This window comes from Callorhinchus milii, unplaced genomic scaffold (assembly GCF_018977255.1).
Source record: "Callorhinchus milii isolate IMCB2004 unplaced genomic scaffold, IMCB_Cmil_1.0 Scaffold4, whole genome shotgun sequence".
Taxonomy (NCBI): Eukaryota; Metazoa; Chordata; class Chondrichthyes; order Chimaeriformes; family Callorhinchidae; genus Callorhinchus; species Callorhinchus milii.
In genome coordinates, this window is record NW_024704745.1 from 69206360 (window position 1) to 69228353 (window position 21994).

The window sequence follows — 21994 nt, forward strand, 5'->3', positions numbered from 1 at the left end:
AGTTCCTGCTTCACCTTGAATTCAAAGCTGTAAACTGTGAATTATTAAATTTCTGGCAGTGTGCTTACTCAATATTTTCCCACCAGTTACCATGGCAACAAAGTTCAGCATTCAGTTCAGCATTGGCCAGCAGTGAAGCCCCAAATTCTGGCATTTGAAGTTCCCTTCCCTGAAAGCGTTGGGTAAATGCTTGTCGAACGCAGTAAAAGGGGGGCATTTTGGCCTCATACACCTGATAGATAACGGAGCTTGAGTTGAACTTTGTTACGAGAACACTGCTCGTGTTATTGGAATCTCTGTTCATTGCTCCCTCCTTTCTCATAAAGCTGTTGAGGCCCCCGGCAGGTGGTTCGAACTCCAGTCTGTCCTGAAGTGGTTGAAACGAGCAAACTCTTGTCACGGACAGAGGACAATATCCAGAGTCTGCTCTCTGTACATACCCGGGTGCTCCTCAGTTTAAAGACCCCCGAACCCTGGAATTAGATGCACTCTTAACATCTGATCATAATTTGGAGGATGACTTATGCAGTTTTCAAAATAATTGATCAGCAAAAAAGTTTTTCAAATTGTTCAAAAATAATTTCAAAATTGTAGAACATTGGCTCCAAAATTAAGCACAATCTTACATTTTAAGACTAGGGCTAAGACCGTGAGAAATTTGGGGCCCTCAGTCTGAACAATTCAATTGGAGGGAAGCTTATTGTAATCAATTGCCCTATATTTCTTAAGTAAAGGGAGATAAAGGGAGACCTACTCTATGCTTCAAACGTTTGGGTAGACTCTGTCTGAGACATAAATACTAGGGCTAAAATGCGATATTTGTAAATTATCCATAATGTAGATTAGTTCAACCCAGAATATGGAAACTTTCTGTGATTTTTTTCAAGAAACTTTCTGTGAATATTTCAGGTTGTCTTGATGCCAGGACTGACAGTGTAATACTCTGAATGGGGTTCTGAACAATCTCTGGATCCCCAGTACAGCAAACCCTTCACTCTGTTTCGCCCACAAAATATGCAGTCAATTCACTTCACAGGATATTCTGTGAAGCGCTTTGAGACGTCTCAATGACATAATAAGGCGCTATATCAAATGCAAGGATTATTATTATTATCTGGCTTTGTTTTCAATTTGACTCAATAACAAAACAGTTCTATTGCTCCTTCCTATTGTCATACTTGACCCTGTCACCTAGCGTAATCGACCGGTTGTAGACCCCTGGCCTAGACGCTGAGCTCAAAGTCCTAACATTGGGTTTCAACTCACAGCCTTCTACTGAGCCAGCCTGACAACTGTGAGTGGGGAATGGAAAAAGGGGGAAGTGAGAGGGAGAGTGACCATAGTGGCCAGAAGGGGGAGGAAGAGGGAGGAGAGCAAAGATGGAAGGGACGGGTAAGAGAACTTGGGTTGGTTGTGATCCCACACACCCCATGGTCAAACAGCCTGCAGACCCCAGAGGAAAAAAATGTGGTCTCTTGGGCAAATTGTCACACCCCAGCATGAGTCACTTCTGGAATGTAGGGAAGAAAATTAATTTAATAAAAACGTTGAGATAAGAATATTTGCAAACTGCCTATTTTTTGTGCCACTTTGTAGAAATCTTGCTCCAAGGTTAAAACGTTTCAGCAAAGTAGTCTTATCAGGACTAAACACTGCCTCTGACAATATATACATAGCCTCTGGTTTTCCCAGCCTAAGTTGTTGTCATATGAAATGCAGGAAAATATTCTTTTATCAGTACCGGGTACTTTGAATAATATTTATCCAAATTAAGCTCAGTGCGCTGTGCAAACTGGTTTTGTGTTGTTAAGGTGGGCTGAAGGCACAGAGCAGCTGTTATGGTTATATTTTGAGAAGCCTACTGTTTGCACAGACCTTTCATCAGTAAATAGTGCGTCCGGTACCAGCCCACTCATTGCTGCTTTTCAGGACTGCTTGATCCCTGGCAAACATGCCATCGTTTTCTCATTACAATAACCGTCACTGCCAGCCATTATGACCACATCTATTAATTGTGGCTCCAGTGTTCTTTGATGAGGAATTAAATTTAAATTAATTAAGGCTACTGTGAAAGCACTGGAATAACTCAATGCGACAATAAAAAAATTGCCACATTTTTTTCATCATCTTTTTCTTTCCCACTAATATTTGCCCCTTATGCCTCCTCTCTTTGAAGTTGGTGACTCTCGTGTGGTACAGATCCACCCTTCATGGCTGTGTTATGTCTAATCATCTGGACTGACAGTCTTTGCAGTTCAGTGTCACACCAGGCAGTGCGTTACAAACGGTTTCATTTATAATATAAAACAACAATAATCATTGTATTTGATATAGCGCTTTTCATGTTAGGAGGACTTGTTTCATAGGATTTACTGAAAAGTGTAGTGACTGTGTTCTTTGTAGGTGTGTGCAGCAGCCACTTTTGCACAGCAACATTCGACAAACAGCCTTGAAGTGTATGACCAGTTTTATCACCTGGAGGATTGTGAAGAACGTGATGAGATCATTGCTGTCCACCTGAACAGGTTTAATGTCTAATCTAACAGACAGAACTCCGACATTGTAGCGTTCCTGCACTGGAACACTACAATTAGGCCTGACCGTGAGCTCAAAGTCCTGACTTAGGGCTTATATCCATAACTGTCTAAACCAGAAAAGAGCAGGCATTTTGCTCACTGATTCCTACATTGGTGGGGCAACCACAACCACATAATGAACAAGGACTCAGATTGAGGAGCTGGTATCGGGAATAGCTTGGCTGAACTTCTGAGCAGGTTTCAAGCAGGGAACAGGAGAGGCCTACAAAAACTATTGTGATGTCAGATTGTGAAATAGTGCTTCCTCTTATCAGTTAATTTCTGGAGGCTGAAAGCATATGATTGTAACAAAAGAGCTCTCTTCTCCTCCCTGGTGCTAAACGTGGCTACCGACAGGCAGACGTTTGCATTTCAAACACCTGTCATTTCCTGCAGAAGGTCAAGGAAAGGTTAGGTACCCACTACTGCAAATCTTTGGCACTTTTCCAATTAGTCAAATGGGATAAGATTCATAGCCTGCATCAAATGATTTTCACATCTATTGTTACCCCATGTGCCGCAATATTAAGCTCTTACTGGTATTTCAAGGCTTCGGTTTGAAATGTAAATAACGTTGTGGAGTTTTACAGCTTAGTAGTTAGAGCACTTGCCTCGCAAGCAAGAGGACCTGGGCTCATTTCCTGGGCAGGGCATTCTTACTAAGTTTCCTTACTCCGTACGCCTCTGTTTATCTAGCAGTCAGTAGGAACCCAGTTATTAGTTGATTGGCGGATCACTTTTCCGGGGTTAATAATCCCTCCAAAAAAAATATGGTCCCTCAATCCACGACTGTTTGTGGGACACTGCTGTGCACAATTGGCTGTCGCATTTCACCCACAAAATATAGTCAATTCACTTTACAATATATTCTGTGAAGTGCTTTGAGACATCTCGACGACGTAATAGGGCACTATGTCAAATGCAAGGATTACTATTATGACACCGTCAGAAAATGTGATAGAAAAATAGATCTTCTTATAGAAGAACAAGCATTTGTATAGAACTTAATGTTAAAATATATCAAACGGTTTTACGGTAACTTCACATAAGTGTAAGTGTAGTGACTGCTTTTTTAGGCGAATGCAGCAAAGATTTTGCACGTATTCAATCCCACAAACAACGAGGGGAATAACAAATTTATACGGCAGATTGTTGTCGCCGAGAGAAACTCCCTTCTCTTTTAAAATCGTGTCATGGGATCTTTGGTACCCAATTGAAGAAGAAGCAGATAGTTCAACTGTCTTATCCAAAGGATGGCACCTCCGATAATACAGCACTCCCCCAGCACTGCACTGCAATGTCAGCATAGACTATGAGCGCAAGTCCTGACCTGGGCCTTGAACTCATAACCTTCTGACCCAGTGGGAAAGTTGACTAAATGAGCCAATCGAACACCTACTGCAGTGCCGTTCCCTGATGGCAGAGCTGCTTTCAGCTCCAGTGCTGTACAGTAATTGAGAATCTGATCTGGTCGTCAAGACATTGGCCACCAGAAGTGACTTTTATGCCCAAGACCAAAACCATTGAGATCAAAGTTGCCTCCAGCTGCCTCTTGCTCAGTTGCTTGTGGCTAGTGATGGACTTTTCATATTGGGTGGTGTATGGATCCTCCTCCCTTTTCTCTGCCACCCACAGTGGAGAAGGTCCACAAACAGAACCAAGACACAATTCACGACTTCGAAACAGCTACACAACAACAACAAAATTACATTTGTAAAGCACCTATCATATTGGGAGGATGTCCCAAGGCACTGGACAGAGAGAGTTACGGACCCAAGCTGGGGTTCGGGGAGGGTAGAGGTAAAGGGGGAAGCAGGGAGATCGAAAGCACGGTCGAAGAGGAGGTTCTTGAGATGGGTCTTGAAGGTGGGTCTTGACAAGTGTCATAGTCTCAGTTGTCAAGAGCTGCAGAAAAAATGAAAAGACCAAATTCATCAACATATCAAATTCTGGACACTCTAAAACGTTTCGTGAATAGAATGAATATAGACCTAAGAGGAATTTTTTCTCAAAGGTTCAGGTTTCGAATGTTGGTCTGTGGTCAATGAGCTGATCTCAGCTGGGCTAGCAGTTGTGGAAATTGCCAGCATGTTTTAAAAGCTTTCCTGGATTAAGAAGGAGAAAAATCAACATGGCAGTCCACTCCTGATCACTTAATTATGCAGCAGGCGTGTGGACATGGAGTGATGGAAGGATCAGGTCTGTGTGTTATGCCCCCCATGGTTAACCCCCTCCCCCACCCACACAAGGCTCAGTTATACTCAAATATAAAAACTGACCACCTAAGAGCAATTGGCTTTCATCAAATGGTCCAAGATACCGAACTCTACTCACCATTGAAAAATGATGAATAAGACAAGGTGTTAGTCTGGAATTTAGCAATAGTGCTGTTCTGTTTAATGGCATGCGTGGAATAATAAAATAATAATCCTTCCATTTGATATAGTGCCGTGACTGTGTATTTTGTTGGTGAAAGGTGGTAGCCATTTTCACACAGCAATGTCCCACAAATAGCCATGGAGTGAGTAACCAATTTTATTTTTGGAGATTGTTGGCCAGGAAACCGGGAGAAACTTCTTTCTCTTTTCAAATAGAGCCATGGGATCTTTAACAACCACCAAACAGGCAGCTGGGTCCTCGGTTTAACGTCTCATCCTAAGGACATCTTCAAATGCTTCACAGGATTTATTCACTAACTACACAGTGACAACACTTTACAGTAAATCCTGTGAAACACTTTGAGACATCTCCCAATGTGAAAGGCGCCATATCAAATACAAGGATTATTATTAATTATTATTTACTGTAAAGTCTTGTAAAGTGTAGGGACTGTGTATTTTGTAGACTGTGGGGAATGGCCTTTCAAATTAAGACTGAATTTAAGAATGTTTTAGAATTCTGTGGCACCTGAAATTTTAAGGTAAAATGTTTTTCCAGGCTAAAACTATGTGGAATTTTAGACATCCGTTTCCTACAGGGTTTTGCATGTTAGTTTGGGGAAGCACATCTTTATCTTAAAGCTTTGCGACCTCACGATGACCTTTGACACTCTTGCTGTGTCTGTAATTGTTCTTATTTGATGATCTCTGTCTCTGTCACTTGCCTTCCTATTGCAGTACAGTATTCATTGTATTCCTGCCACTGTGTTATCCAGCACCCAAACTACAAGTCCCCCCCTGCTGCTGATTAGCCGAGGTCACACTTTGGTCACTGAGGTGCTACCTTGAGTCTGTAACCCACAAATAAAAGCACCTTGAATTCGTTCTGAATGGTCGCTGGCGAGAGCACTGATCAATGACATGCTGGCCTTCTCTCATAAGAACATAAGAAATGCTGGACGAAAAAAGACCAAGGTCCATCTAGTTCGCCTTCCACCTTCCCGGTGGTCACATGCATATATGTCCCAAGCTACCCATGTGCTATATCCCATATTGTTATTTCCTTGAAAAACTATCTAATCTGTGTTTGAAAGAATCAATACTTCCTGCTGCAACTGTCTCCCTGGGGAGCCTGTTCCACAGGTTCACTACTCACTACTCTCACCTGCTCCGAACAATGGAACAAGTGATTCTACGCTGTGCCCATATCTAACAGAGGTGACAAAGGTGGTCTGGGTGTCACAGCGTGAAATAAAGTAGCCTGAGGTCAGCTCAATTGCTTGAAGCCTCCGAGAAACCTTGATGTATTCTTGTGCCCCTCAGGTCCCTTTATAATTAGCCTGCCCATTCCTTGTAGTCTTTTCTTATTCCTAGTTCTCTAAAACAAGCAAGCAGATCAAAGCGAATCACATCAGATAAGGGGGAATCACCAAAGAGGCAATAATATGGTAATCAGCTTGTATGTCTCCTTTGCAGAGTGTTTGCATTAATCGATCTGTCTATATAGGTCTTTGTGCAGGCTTTTGGCCATTTGCAGGTTCATCTGAATATCAAACAGAACTCATACTTTCTATTCACAGGCTAATAGTAAGCATTGTAGTTTCTCATCATTAAACGTTGCAGTGTAAAGTGATATGAAAGCTTGACTTTCTGATATCTTTGTAGAGCCATTAGTCCAAGAAGTGTTGCGCTGTGTACACTGCACTGTGGTTTAATCCCAACTGCTACACTACCCTGTGTCCACGGGTTGACAGCTGCATAACAACTTGATGTGCAACTCCTTTTTGAGCCAATCGGCCCTTGGATTAATTCCCTTGAGCATTCTATTCTATGATAATATTTCTTGCATTTGATATAGCACCTTATCACATCATCAATTATCTCAAAGCGCTTCACAAGAGTTATATATAGCGCCTTTCACGTTCTCACTCACCCCCTCTGGATACAACTTTCACTGGTAGACTACCAATGTTATAGTTTACACATGCACACAGAAACACATGCTAAACATATGCACAGGCTGATCCAGTTAATTTCTCAGATGCTCATCAGCTACTATATTTGCAAACTTACAGTAGATTTATATTCCCATGAACATATTATAGCTTTGCATAGGTCAGAACAGTGTTTGAACTGGAAAGGCAAATTGAATGGAACTGCGTTGTTTCTACCTTTATTCTCTGTAGATTCAAATGAGCAAAACAATATTACCAGGTTAAAGTATTGACATCTATTTGTAACATGAAACGGCTTCAGTTTTGTCGAGGGTGAATTGGAGAAAGGTATTCTTCATCCGGGTCTTCAAGTGTCTCAGTACAATTGGTGGTTCTGACTATCTCAGCTTTTCAGAAAGCTTTTGACAAAAGTTCCACGTGAAAGATTACTTAATTTAAAGACACAGGAATCCAGGTTATAACATGGGGTTGAGTTCAAATACAAGTGAGAGTATTTGTTTGATGTGTTAAACTGATTATAGACACAATAATGAAACAATATTTTGTTTCAACCACAAAATATACAGTCAATTCACTTTACAGTATATTTTGTGAAGTGCTTTGAGACGTCTCAAGACGTATTAAGGCGCTATATCAAATGGACGGATTATTATTATATTACTGTATCTATTTTCCAATGTTAAATATTGTACTTTCATGAATTCAGATTTAGATAAATGATAATCTGTACACACATTACGTTTATTTTAACAGGAAGTCCTGATTAGAATTCCCAAGTTGGTTTGTTTGATCTGAAGAGACCTTGTGATTTCAGGTAATCTGCAAGGACAGGTTGGATTGTATCAGTGGGGCAGCCAGCAGAGGCTTGCTGAAGGCAGAAGTTCTTTTCCGAAGCAGGTGGTCTCTATGCTTCTTTTATATGACCACTTTGGCTCCAGAGTTAAGTCTTTCTCCAGAGGCAAAGTGGAACATAAAAGCAAAGCATTTCCAAGCTCCGGAACAACCCAGACTTGGCTATTTGTCAGATCAGCTGTTGGCTCTAGCCCGAGCTGCTGAATAAAAACTCTCTCCTCCACAGCTAATAACTGACCACCTGTTTGACTGACATGTCAAACACACTGTGTGTATCTTTGTTGTTTTATGGGCCCCAAATACTGATGGCTAGGTTCTGGCAAACCATTACTGGTGGGTACTTTTCTGGGACCTATACTGGGAGCTGGGTTCCCCATTATTATAATAATAATCCTTGCATTTGATATAGTGCCTTATCAATAATAATAATAATAATCCTTGCATTTGATATAGCGCTTTTCACGTCGGGAGGACGTCCCAAAGCGCTTCACAGAACACACTGTAAAGTGAATTGACTGTATATTTGTGGGCGAACGCGGCAGCCAATTACGCACAGCAATGTCCCACAAACAGTCGTAGATTGAAAATGACCAATTTATTATTGTTTTTGGTTTTGAAGGGATTATTATTAGGTGTGTGGAGTAAGGAAACTTGCCCAAGGTTTCGCCCTCTGCCTGGAATTGAACTCAGGTCTCTCGCTTGCAAAGCGAGTGCTCTAACCACTGAGCTACAGGACTCCACAAGTCTTTGACATGTCTCAAAGCGCTTCACAGAATATACTGGACAGCGAATTGACTGTGGATTTTGTGGGTGAAGCGCGGCAGCCAATTATGCACAGCAGTGTCCCACAAACAATCATGGTTTGAATGAACAATTTTTTTTGAAGGGATTATCACCCCTGGAAAGCAATCTGCCAATTGACCAGCAATCGGGTCCCTGCTTACTGCAAGGTAAACAGATGCGTGTGGAGTAAGGAAACTTGCCTAAGGTTTCACCCTGCCCCAAAATCGAACCCAGGTCCTCTTACTTGTGAGGCGTTTGCTCGGGACTCTGATTGGCAATGACTCCCATTACCAGGAGCCACATCCTGTATTATGTTGCAGCATTTTTATGTACATATCTGAACTTTTTCAATGTTGCTCCTTCTCCTGGCACTTTCATATCAAAACTCTGGATTTTTCCAGTTGTTTCATATTCAAAAGCCACCACTAGTGTTGTTGGCTTCTGATGCATATGGAGATAATGTATTTTTAGTGCTCAGCAATTTCAATATAAACCAGCACAACGCTCAACGATTCGTGTCTTTAAGCAATAGATTTTGAACCAAATCTTGATTTGATAAAAATCAGTGCTGTATGTGCATTCAAAAGGAAAGATTTGCCTTGAAGAATCCAATAATTGATCGATCCACCGATAAACTGATTTTGGTTAGGAGAAATAGATTTAAAAATCAGCCTTGTGGAAAGATTAAGTGAAGAAAGTGGATCAGACACAAAATGTAACAAAGTGGGAGGCAGACAGCTGATTCTCAACCAGATGGTCGCAAGCTTGAGCCTCAGGGTCCAGACACTACAGGAAAACACTGATTATAATGTGCACTCCACCTTACAGCTCCCCCAGCACCAGTCCAGGTTATTTCTCTATTAAGTGAATGCATGTTTCCCAACTCAGGAGCACGGGCTGAAATTCTAGTGACTGCTTTTGTAGGACAATGGCATTTCTCAGAGCAGGTTCCCGCACACAGCCATCAGACGAATACCCAATTGACCTTGAGAATTAATGTGGGGAGGCCGGGCACCAGGAGAAATTCTCTTTTTTGTAAGGTGTTGTGAGATCTTTAATGTTCATCTGAGGACAGGCAAACAGGATCTCAGTTTAAACATCTGATGCGAGAGATGGAGTCTCCATCAATACTGAGCTCCTGCCTCGCCCCACTCCAGCACTGAACCCGGGTGTCAGCCTAGATAATGATCTCCACCATATACTGACACAGACTGAAGAGAGCTAAAATCTATGCCAAACCGACACCAATGTGACACGTCTAGGGCTTACCTGGGTCAGTAGCAGAAGCAGAGAGAGTCACAGCACCAGATGCGGAGGGAGGGAGGAGAAGAGGACTAATCAGATGAAAGGAGCAGGGCATGGGGTGTGGAAGAGTTTGTAAGGGAAACGGAAATATTGGGCAAGGAGGAATGGGTGGGTGAGAATAGATATTGGAGTGAAGACAAGAGTGATTGAGGTGTAATATTTAGCAAGGGGAGTTCAGGTTGTTGGGTATGAGTAAGAGAGAAACACCACAAAACTCCACATAATAGACAAAGGAAGAAGGAATCAGCAAGTTTGACTGGGTGAAGAGGGCAGCAGAGACAAGTCTGTCACTATATCTCCCCATTGTTTAGGGCCCGTGTTCGCTGTAGAAGCTTGTGTACCGTACTTCACTCTTCACGGTTTCTTACTGCTGTCCCTCATTCCAATTGTATCACTTCACTTGCTGTGGTCCAGTTAAACAAAGCAGTGTCCTTAAGATCTTTGAGGCCTAAAGTGCTCTTTCCTGAAACCAACATCTTGTGTTTATGGCTGGATGGGGTATTGTTAGTGAAGGACTCAAACAGAAAGGGGATGTTTACAATCCTCTATAAAAGTGGCTACAGCCAGACATTCAGGAAAACCCAGACAGAAGACAGATGTGTACATCCCTCAGTGCACACTGGAGGGGGTTTATTGCTGTGCGTGCCTGACCATGGTTTATGGTTTCTGACCGGTGTCTGCTGGACTAAGCCAGCACTGCACCTGCGCTGTCACACCAGTTACTGTATGAGCTCATGGAACATAGCAAAGCAGAGTGGAAAAGAAAGCATGTAATGGAATAAGGAATGCACAGGGTTACTGATAGCCCTGTAAATTGCTCAACTTGAAGATATTTATCTAGTTCACTTTTGAAAGTTAATATGAATTCTCCCTCAACAACCTCACCCAGCAAGACATTCCACATTCTAACAACCCTGTGTGCAAAACAATTCTCCTTATCTCCCCTTTTACTTCTTTACCTGAAAGGAGGGTCACCAGGGCCTAACTCACACATTGGGGAGAAATTCCATTTGGGTCTGGATTTAATCTATTCTGCATTTTAAAGCATCTAGAACTTAGCAAATTGTTGAATATACTATTAACTTTGAAGTCAGTTTTCTTTAAATAGCTTACAGAAAAAATAGCTTCAAAATTAAGGCTGTTTTTAGTAATTGAAAAATTCTGGACCCTCTGAAACAACAACGACGACAACAAAATTACATTTGTATAGTGCCTTTCACATTGGGAGAACGTCCCAAGGCCCTCGACAGACAGAAACATTACTTAAATAGGTGAAGCTAGACCCAGGGGGATTTTCCCAGGGCTCAGCTACACAGCAGTGCAGGAAGAAAGCTGGGAGTAAATCACCTACTCACAAGTGGCCAGAGGAGGGAGGAGAAATAGTTCAAAGGTGAATGAAGAAGATTATCATAGTGAATGGGGAAACACGTCTGTAGTTGCAGAGTTTCTTGTGTTAATTAACACAGACTTTCAATTTTTTAAAATGTAGTTGGAAGAAATGCATTAAGAAACACCTCAAACTTTATCCCTTTAAGGATCTCCCTGTACAGTGAGATCTTATAAGTAATATTAGCACTGTTGATGTCGAAGTAAAACTATTAGGATGTCAAAGTAAAACAGTAAAAAAAACTATAGCAGGTGTAGTGTTACCTTTAGTGATGCAATACAATTTACATTGATTTAGCGCCTTTCATGTCAGGAAGACATCCCAAAGCGCATTCCCAGTCTGGATGGGCACCCGAGCTGGGGGGTGGGAAATTACTTTGTAAAAAGGCAGAGACAGTCAGACTGCCACAATTAATTAATATGGACTGACTGTAATTCTGCATGGTGTGAGAACAGCTCAGTACCAACCACTGTGGCACATAGCAGTAGCAATGCACCAACAACCTTCTGACTCTGAGACAAGAGTGCTACCATTGAACCAGGCTGACACTCTAAATAATATAACCATTAACAAAACATGCAAAATACACTGTGTTGGCACATTGCCTTCCAGGCTTTTTTCTATCCTGTGTTATTATGGATTCATGTAGATTGGTGTATCCTTGGGTTATTGCCATATACCAAATGGGAGTTGGCTGCAGAGATGACATTGATGGATTGGGGGATTACCTAAACTCGGTTCAATTTAATATACTGCCTTATTATCAGGTAAGGTGAAAATACTGATCCAGCAGCAGGATAAAAAAAATCCTTGCATTTGATATATCGCTTTATCATGTCATTGAGATGTCACAAAGTGCTTCATAAGATGTACTGTAAAGTGAATTGACTGTCTATTTTGTGGGCAAAACATGGCACCCAATTTGGGCACAGCAATGTCCCACAAACAGCCACGGATCGAATGACTAATTTTATTTGGGGGATTGTTGGCCAGGACACCAGGAGAAACTTCCTTCTCTTTTTGAATCATGCCATGGGAATCTTTAACCTCCACCCGAACAGGCAGGTGGGAACTCGGTTTAACGTATCATCGGAAGGACAGCACCTCCGACAATACAACTCGCGACCATGACTGCATTGGAGTGCCACCTTAGACTGTGTGGTTCCTAATATGAAGTTTGAACCCACAACCTTTTGACTCTGAGACAAGAGTGCTACCACTGAACCAGGCTGACACTCTAAATAATATAACCTTAAGAAAACATGCAAAACACACTGTGCTGGCAATTCACAATAGTTAGCAAAAGAGCAATAAAGGTGCAGCATTTGTTGTCAAAAACAGCAACCAGATAGAAAATCCCCTGTATTACAATTGGTAAAGTCATTGCCAATATAGAAGCTATATACACCAGAAGTGATCCAGGCTCAACTTAGTCTGTGCTCAGTTTTCTGAACTCGGCTGGGATGGTATTAGGAATTCTATAATTGGTTTCAACGGCCCTGGATGATGGAGGGATAAATACACTAGAGTTTCTGCTAATGCTTACTAACCAGCGATTTGTGCTAGAAAGTTCACGTGTACTCAGTGGTTAGAGAACTCGCCTCACAAGTGAGACACCTGAGTTCAATTCCCAGTAGGGCGAAACGTTGTGCAAGTTTCCTTACTCCACGCCTCTGTTTACCTAGCAGTAAGTAGGAACCTGTTTGTTAGTTGATTGGACGATTGCTTTTCTGGGGGTAATAATAAATTGGTCACTTCAATCCATGACTGTTTGTGGGACACTGCTGTGCACAATTGGCTGCCGCGTTTCATCCACAAAATATACAGACAATTCACTTTACAGTATATCCTGTGAAGCACTTTGAGACGCCTCAAAGATGCGATAAGGCGCTATGTCAAATGCAAGGATTATTATTACATATATTGAATCAGGCAAAGGATTGGGCTTTGCTCCGATCTCAGAATTGGCCTGCAGACACTCTGTGCTCACACCTGTAGAGAATGGGTGAGGTACTATCTGTCACTCATAAAGCCACACTTTGGCAAGATTTACTGCCTTCTGCAGAGGAACCCCTTTAACATACTCTATACGGTGTCCTGCCACAATGCTGGCAAACAGCATAACGCAGGACGTCAGCTAGTGTCCTGTCACGCAACGCCATTCATTCGGCAAATAAAAAAAGATCAGCGACTATAACAAGATTCCATGAGGCGCCTTAGGGGCTGATGCAAACCCTGAGGAACCAGGAGGTGTGCAAGCCTTGTACATTGGATCGTGTCGCTATCATTTCAACTTTATTGTATTTTTGATACTGCACTAAAAAGCATACACCTTTAATCCTTAGGGGATTACCTTAATCAGTATACAGCCACTTCAGGGAGCAGCTTATGGGGAGGAATTTATTGCCAGTTCGACCTCGACCTTTCTCTTACCAAGTTTCGCACGCTTGGCTCAAAGGCTGTTGATCGATTCAACAGCAGAACAGTGGAGCTCAGGAGTGGCCGTCTGTTAAAGCTGTCACTTTCCACACACCTCATCTCCCACAGTAAACACGTCTGCAGGACAAGCAATGTTTCCCAGCTCAAAGTGTGGATTTTTCATACTTGGCTACACATTAAGGCAGCTTCTACATTGCTAGCCTTCCGCTTATATATTGTAGATAAGTAGCCAAAAGAAAGGCCAATCTCTAATGTTCTGTTGAGTGAGCTCCAAACGACTCAATGGTTTTGAGTTATTAATCAGGAACAGTAACTAATAACTAATTTCTCAATTGTTTCTCAGCACTTTTCCCTTCAGTTTCCCCAGTTTATTGGGCAGGGATGGACTTCTGCTGTGGTCTCTCATTGTCCCACAGAAAATAACAATCAAATAGTTCATTTAGTGCTGAAATGTCTCAAAGCACTTTGCAGGTAATTTCTGTCAAGTGTAGAATAGTGTATTTGTACTGTGCATTTGAAGGCAAATATGTCTCAGCCACAGGCACAAAGTAAATAACTTATTTAGGCTTTGGGGCCAGGATTCTGGGAGAAACATCCTTCTCTTTTCAAATATTGGAATTTCAAGGGATCTTTGATATCCATTTGAACAGGCAGGTGGCACCTTGGTTTAAACAGCTCATCAGAAGGCCAGCATCTCCACAGCACTACACAGCAGTGCCAGCCAAAACACCTTGTATCTGGTGCAGCACTGAAGGGGTTAACTGGGCTGATATTTTCGCTACACAGCGAGAATCCAAAGTTTAATGTGTGAGGCACAGTAAATTGAACCCGTGCCAGGTTACCATGCATTGGAAAAGTTACACTTTGCTCTGCAGTGTGATACTGACTGCACATTGTGAAAGTTTCTACTGTTCTCGGCTACTTAATAAGTTACCACTGGTTGCATTCACTTCCTCGTCCCGTAGGAGTTGGCATCACACCCACACACTCTGTACATCGCCCGTCAGCTCCTACTTATTCTGTGTCTCAGCGAGCAGCCTGCCATTAAACACAAAGTTGATTTATTGTGGGATCACGGCTCCATTGTTAAACTGTACCTCTCCATTATTTTTAACATAAAAAGTGAAATCAGCCAACCCAGATCAGTATCAGAATTAACCACTGCTTCAATCAAAGCCAGGTTTATCAGGTAGTTAAGTTAATTACCTCCAGTAAATCTACTAATAAAACAAGTGTTGATAATAGCTATAAACACTTGATGACCACTTTCATGTTGCCTTGCCATATGGGTTTAACTGACAGCTCCGTGCCTGAAAAAAGAATCCATTGCACGATTGCTGCTGTTACGTTAATTGATATTATCAACTCACAATTATAAATAGCTTGTTAATAATGCTATAAATCATTCCAGACCAACTGAACCCACATTGATACATTATCAGAATTCACCAGCAGGTGGCACTGTTTATTCAGTTTTTACTGGTTACAAGATCCCAAAGGAAGAATTGAAAGGATAATAATAATAATCCTTGCATTTGATATAGCGGCTTATCACGTTGTTGAGAAGTCTCAAAGGGCTTCACAGAATATATTGCAAAGTGAATTGACTGTATATTTTGTGGACGAAACGTGGCAGCTAATTTGACTTCATAAGCGTGTTAGATACACCAACAGATAGTGTGATCAAAATTCCTGCACTGTAATCTTAGGAAATACAGAAAAACAGAAAGTGGAAGAGGTCATTCAGCCCATCGAGCTTTCCTGTTTAGTCAGTCAGGTGTCATTCCAAGGGACAATCTGCTATTCCAACTTAGAAATTTGCCCCTCCTCAAGACGTTCAGACACTGCCCTCTGGATGCCAGTGATCTGAAGTTTGTAATTTTAAAGAGCTTTATCACGTCTCCAAGAAATTACTGTCAAGTGCAGTGACTGTTTCTGTAGAGAATAGTGGCAGACATTCTAACTACAGCCAGGTCCTACACACAGTTATGAGATGAATGACTAATCTATTCCTGAGGACTGTTGGCCAGGATGTCAGGAGAAACCCTCTGCTCTCGTTAGGTAGGAAATCTGATTTAGATGTGATCTTTAATGTCCTCCTAAAAAACGGGCAAATATATGGTAATTGCCTGCCCAATGTGTGGTGGGCAATAATTCATTCAGAAGGTACACCAGGGTATTTTAACCAGGTAAAATAAACTCTGCTATTTTCTAGGTAAAATATTTTTCCTGTAAGGTGGCATTTTTACAACATGATTTACAAACAGAATCATGTCACTCCCTTTTCCCGTCATGTGTTATAAAACCATGAACCAAGCCCTAGTGGCGGATAGTTTGGGACGGGGATCAAATTCCAGTGAATAAACTGAAACAGGAGAGATAAAGAGTGAGTTTAAAGCTATTATACAATAGCAGAATATTTGCAGATGGTATGATTTAGAAAAGAGAAATACAAGTCAATATTTCTCCATATCTTTTCAAACATCCGATCACTAGTGTGTACGAAGCTCTTTGAGACATCTTGAGGACATGATAAGGCTCTATATCAAATGCAAGGATTATTATTACACTCCAAGAACCAGCTGTCCTCAGGCACCATTCCCAAAAACTTTGAAAGAAGTTGCAGATCACGGTCACTAGATGACAGTGTTGAAACACAAACTGAGGCAAACAAAAAAATTCTCAAGCCAAATAGTCTATTTGCTCTGGATACTATCATCCAAGTTACCCAGTTAGTTTCTATCATTTCCTCTGATGGCAGTATTTGGGGAACCAGATCTGTAAATGCCTCTTTTCCAATGGTCATGTAATGCAGTGGCCAATTTTTTGGCAACCACTGTCATTAACCACTGCTAGTGAAAAGTAGTGGGGTAGGAAAGTCCTCTCTGGAGCAAAAAAAGGGGGGCACTGGGCTAATATGGTGGCTTTAGTGCACTGCCCACAATGAGATTTAAACACAGAGCTGAGTTCCGCTGTTCAAAGCTTTCCCAAAAACTAACTCACAACAACAAGGTAGTGTGGTGATTAAACCAGCTTCCAGCCATCTTAATGCTAAAAATAATAATCCTTGCAATTGGTATAGCGCCTGAGTACGTCTTCGAGACGTCTCAAAGTGATTCACAGAATATACTGTAAAGTGAATTGACTGTATATGTTTGTGGTCGAAATCCAGTGTCCCACAAACAGTCGTAGATTGAGTGACCAAATTTATTTTGAAGGGATTTTGAAGCCTCATCTCTCTTGGCCTTTTCAAAGTAGAAGGTGACGAAACAGACCAATAATTTAATCGCTTCTCAGTCTTTTGGCTCAAGTGTAGTATCTGTTTTATTCAGTTATTTTGCTGCCTTTTGGCTAAGATTAGGTTTACACAGGTCCCCGAATGGAGAAGTCAGTCTGGCTCGTTGATTTCCTCGTGAGCTTGTGAGTTTGAGGCCCAGATTTGGGTGTACAAGAGTATGGGCTTCCTGGTGGGCAACTCACATTGAACATAATTGGGCTAATTTGTAAATTACCTGGAAGGGGACAGGGGTGAGTAGGGGCAAACTTGCTCACCNAAAAAATTCTATTGGTATCTTCCCCCACCCTCTCCTACTCACACCACCTTCATTATGTTACTCTGCCCTTTAGGATCTCACTGCTACCAACATTAGTATGCGGGAATCGCTTGCTCTCAAGACGCCTGCCAACTATTAGGAGGAAAGAACTTGAGAGAGCAATGCAGAGCCTGGCAGTGACAGTGCTAGTTACACAGATGGCATGTACTTAGCACATCAGAACACCAAGGCACTGAATTGCTGAGTGGCAGAATGTGGGCTGACAACCAAAGCTCCCAAATGGCAAGTTCCTGATCTCAGTTGTGCCAGCTCGAGGGTGGGAGCCAAGCGTGGGGCAGCTGCCTGGCAAGGGCACCAGCGTGTGCAGGGACGGAGTGTGAGAAGACATCAGAGGGCAAAGAATTAAGTTATGTGTAGATTTCGTCCACAAAATATACAGTCAATTCACTTTACAGAATATCCTGTGAAGCGCTTTTGAGACATCTCGAATGATAATAATCCTTGCATTTGATACACTGCCTTACCATGTCGTTCAGACATCTCAAAGCGCTTCACAGAATATATGGTAAAATGGACTGACTGTGTATTTGGGGGCAGAAACGTGGCAGCCAATTGTGCACAGCAGTGTCCCACAAACACTCGTGGAGTGAGTGACCAATTGTTTTGGGGTGAGAGATTATTACCCCCGGAAACCAATGCGCCAGTTGAATAACAACCGGGTTCTTACTTACTTACTGCGAGGTAAACAAGTGCACGCAGAGTAAGAAAACCGGCTTAGTAATAGCATTTAGTTTGCATTTTTTCTGTTATTCTTTCCGTTTGCTGCAGAGGTTTCTCTTCTAAGCGCTTTGAGAAGCGACCCACGTGAGGAGCGCAATATAAATCGCAAGTTGTTCTGTTCAGCATGTCTCGTGTCTCTCCACATCTCGGTCCTTAGCTGATGTTGCCTGGCGTTATGTACAGAAAAACTTCCTGGTGTCTTTCCTGAAGTTGGCCGTGTGCCAACCCTAAAACTATGTCCTCTCGTTCTACTGTCTTGATGCACATCCTAAAGTATTAATTATTAAGCTGATCACAGAGAGGAGCTGACACGTGATATCTGGGAGAACCCACTCGTCCCACAAAATATAGTCGTAACGCTTTACAATAAATCCTGTAGAGGGGGTAGAGGGAGGGGAGGGGGGAGCAGTGGGGGAAGGTTGCAGTGGGGGAGGGGGTGTAGAGGAAGGGAAGGGGGTGTACAGGAGGGGGAGGGGGTGTAGAGGATGGGGAGGGTTGTAGAGGAGGGGGAGGGGGTGTAGAGGAGGGGGAGGGGGTGTAGAGGAGGGGGAGAGGTGAGGAGGGGGAAGGGGTGTAGAGGAGGGGGAGGGGTGTGGGGGAGGGGGTGTAGAGGAGGGGGAGGGGGTGTAGAGGAGGGGGAGGGGGTGTAGAGGAGGGGGAGAGGTGAGGAGGGGGAAGGGGTGTAGAGGAGGGGGAGGGGTGTGGGGGAGGGGGAGGAGGTGTAGGGAGGGAGTGTGGGGAGGGGGTGTGCGCGAGAGGGTGTGGGGGTGAGGGGGAGGGGGTGTAGAGGGGGAGGGGGTGTAGAGGAGGGGGAGGGGGTGTAGAGGAGGGGGAGGGGGTGTAGAGGGGGAGGGGTTGTGGAGGAGGGGGTGTAGAGGAGAGGGAGGGGTGTGAGGAGGGGGTGTGGGAAGGGGGTGTAGGGGAGAGGGAGGGGGTGTAGAGGAGGGGGTGTGGGAGGGGGGGTGTAAGAGGGAGGGTGTAGAGGAGGGAGGGGTTGTGGAGAGGGTGTAGAGGAGAGGGGTGTAGAGGAGGGGTGTGGGGAAGGTGTAGAGGGAGGGGGTGTTAGAGGAGGGTGTGGGGGAAGGGAGGGGGGTGTAGGGGGAGGGGTGGGGGGAGGGTGTAGGGGAGGGGGAGGGGGTGTAGAGTAGAGGGGGTGTGGGGGTGGGAGGGGGGGAGAGGGGGGGGGGGGGAGGGGGAGGGGTGGGGGAGGGGGGAGGGGGTCAGGCAGGTAGCCCCCCCCCCACACACAGGCCAGGTAGCCCCCCCCCCACACACACACACACAGGCCAGGTAGCCCCCCCCCCCCACCCACACACACAGGCCAGGTAGGCCCCCCCCCCCCCACACACACCACACACAGGCCAGGTAGGCCCCCCCCCACACACACAGGCCAGGTAGGCCCCCCCCCCCCCCACACACACACACAGGCCAGGTAGCCCCCCCCCCCCACACACACACAGGCCAGGTAGGCCCCCCCCCCACACACACACACAGGCCAGGCAGCCCCCCCCGCCCCACACACACACAGGCCAGGTAGCCCCCCCCCCACACACACACACAGGCCAGGTAGGCCCCCCCCCCCCCACACACACACACACAGGCCAGGCAGGCCCCCCCCCCCCCACACACACACAGGCCAGGTAGCCCCCCCCCCCCCCCCCACACACACACACACAGGCCAGGCAGGCCCCCCCGCCCCCACACACACACAGGCCAGGTAGCCCCCCCCCCCACACACACACACAGGCCAGGTAGGCCCCCCCCGCCCCACACACACACACACAGGCCAGGCAGGCCCCCCCCCCCCACACACACACAGGCCAGGTAGCCCCCCCCCCCACACACACACAGGCCAGGTAGGCCCCCCCCCCCACACACACACACAGGCCAGGTAGGCCCCCCCCCACACACACACACACACAGGCCAGGTAGGCCCCCCCCCCACACACACACAGGCCAGGTAGGCCCCCCCCCCACACACACACAGGCCAGGTAGGCCCCCCCCCCCCACACACACACAGGCCAGGTAGCCCCCCCCCCCCACACACACACAGGCCAGGTAGCCCCCCCCCCACACACACACACAGGCCAGGTAGCCCCCCCCCACACACACACACACAGGCCAGGTAGCCCCCCCCCCCACACACACACAGGCCAGGTAGGCCCCCCCACACACACACACACACAGGCCAGGTAGGCCCCCCCCCCCCCCCACACACACACAGGCCAGGTAGGCCCCTCCCCCCACACACACACACACAGGCCAGGTAGGCCCCTCCTCACACAGCCCCCCACCCCCCCACACAGGGCCCCCCCACACCACAGCCCCCCCCACACACCACAGCCCCCCCCCCCCCACACAGGGCCCCCCCCCCCACACACCACAGGCCCACACCACACCACAGGGCCCCACACCACAGGGCCCCCACACCGGGGCAGCACCGCTCACAATAATCACAGTAATTAATAACAATTATTATTAATAATAATTATTATTAACAATAATAATCCCCGCATTTGATACAGCGCCTTATCCCGTCTTCGAGACCTCTCAAAAGCGCTTCACAGACTACGCCGTAAAGTACAGCGACTGTATATTTTGTGGGCGGAAGGCGGCAGCCGGTTGGTTGCACACAGCAGGTCCCCACAAACAGCCGTGGATTGAAACGACCCAATTTATTTTTGAAGGGATTATTCTCCCCCCCCACCTCCCCTCCCCCCGGAAAAACAACCGTGTTCCTAGTTACTGCTGGGAGAACGCAGGAGTGCGGAGTGAGGAAACTCACTCTGCCGGGAATCGAACCCGGGTCTCTCGTTCGCGAGGCGAGTGCTGTAACCGCAACAGCAGCGAATTACATTCGTATGGCGTCTTTCACGTCCGGAGGACATCCCGAGGCGCTGGACAGTCACGGATTTGGACTCGAGTTGGGATCACGAGTAGTGGAGCGTGGGGGTAGGAGGGTGACCGAGCGCACAAGCGAAGAGGACGTGCCTTGAAAGAAGGGAGGGAGGGAGCGAGGCGAGCTGACTGTGGGATGGAGATCCATAGGCGGAGCAAATACACAGTCACTACACTAAACACAAACAACAACTTGTATTTACATACTGTGCTGCCCTTCATGCAGGGTAGGATCCTGGAGCGCTGAAAATCGTGTATTTGCTTCATACAATAAAATCGTGTGAAGCAAATTCACAGTAACTATGCTTCACAGTGAAATGCCTTGAAGCAAATGCACAGTCACCGCAGCAAACAGTAAAATTCTATGATGCGCACTTTGAGACATCTTGACAACGTGATGAGGTGCTATGTCTGACCGCTCTAAGCGTGTTGCCCAGCTTTGCTCTAGCTGTGGCCCTCGCAAGTGTCCAGCTCAGGGCTGCAAAACCAAATGCAAGCATTATTATTATTTTTCCAGTGATCCTCAAGAGCTCTGTCCTGGGTTCTCTAGCCCACAACCCCCCAGATAAAATTGGTCATTCACTTCATGACTGCTTGTCGGACATTGCTATTGACAAGTTGACTGCCCATGTCTGCCTATAAAAATTCGCAGTCACTACACTATGCTATATCCTGTGAAGCACTTTGAGATATCCTTCTGACATGAGGGGTGCAAAACCAAATGCAAGCATTATTATTTTTTCAGTGATCCTCAGAGCTCTGTCCTGGGTTCTCTCCTCTTTAATATTTGCATGTTCCCACTCGGTGATATCAACTGTAGGCCTGATACGCAAGCCTGTGAGCTAAATTCAAGTTGCTATTGTTTTTGTTTAAAGTAATGTCGTGATTGTTAACTTCCACATTTATGAGGATGCCACCCATCTCTATCTTTGCCTCTACCTTTGACTCCAGGACCACTGGTGTCCTGACAGATTGTCTTGTCAGACATCAAGTCCTGGATGAGAGCCAACTTTCTCCAGTTGAATGTCGACAAGACCAAGGCTTTCCTGCTTGGCTCCTGTCAGTGGACAGAATGCAACTTTGACT

The 21994-nt window shown here is 45.1% G+C and overlaps 1 protein-coding gene across 1 annotated transcript in view; it reads left to right on the plus strand.

Moving 5' to 3' along the window:
- The window catches only part of LOC103183255 (transcription factor IIIA), a 41085-nt gene that overhangs the window by 11610 nt on the left and 7481 nt on the right, over positions 1 to 21994 (plus strand). Inside the window, exon 2 of the mRNA XM_042334423.1 lies at positions 19255 to 19264. Within this exon, the coding sequence (XP_042190357.1) occupies positions 19255 to 19264 (10 nt within the window). The remainder of the gene's footprint in view (positions 1 to 19254; positions 19265 to 21994) is intronic.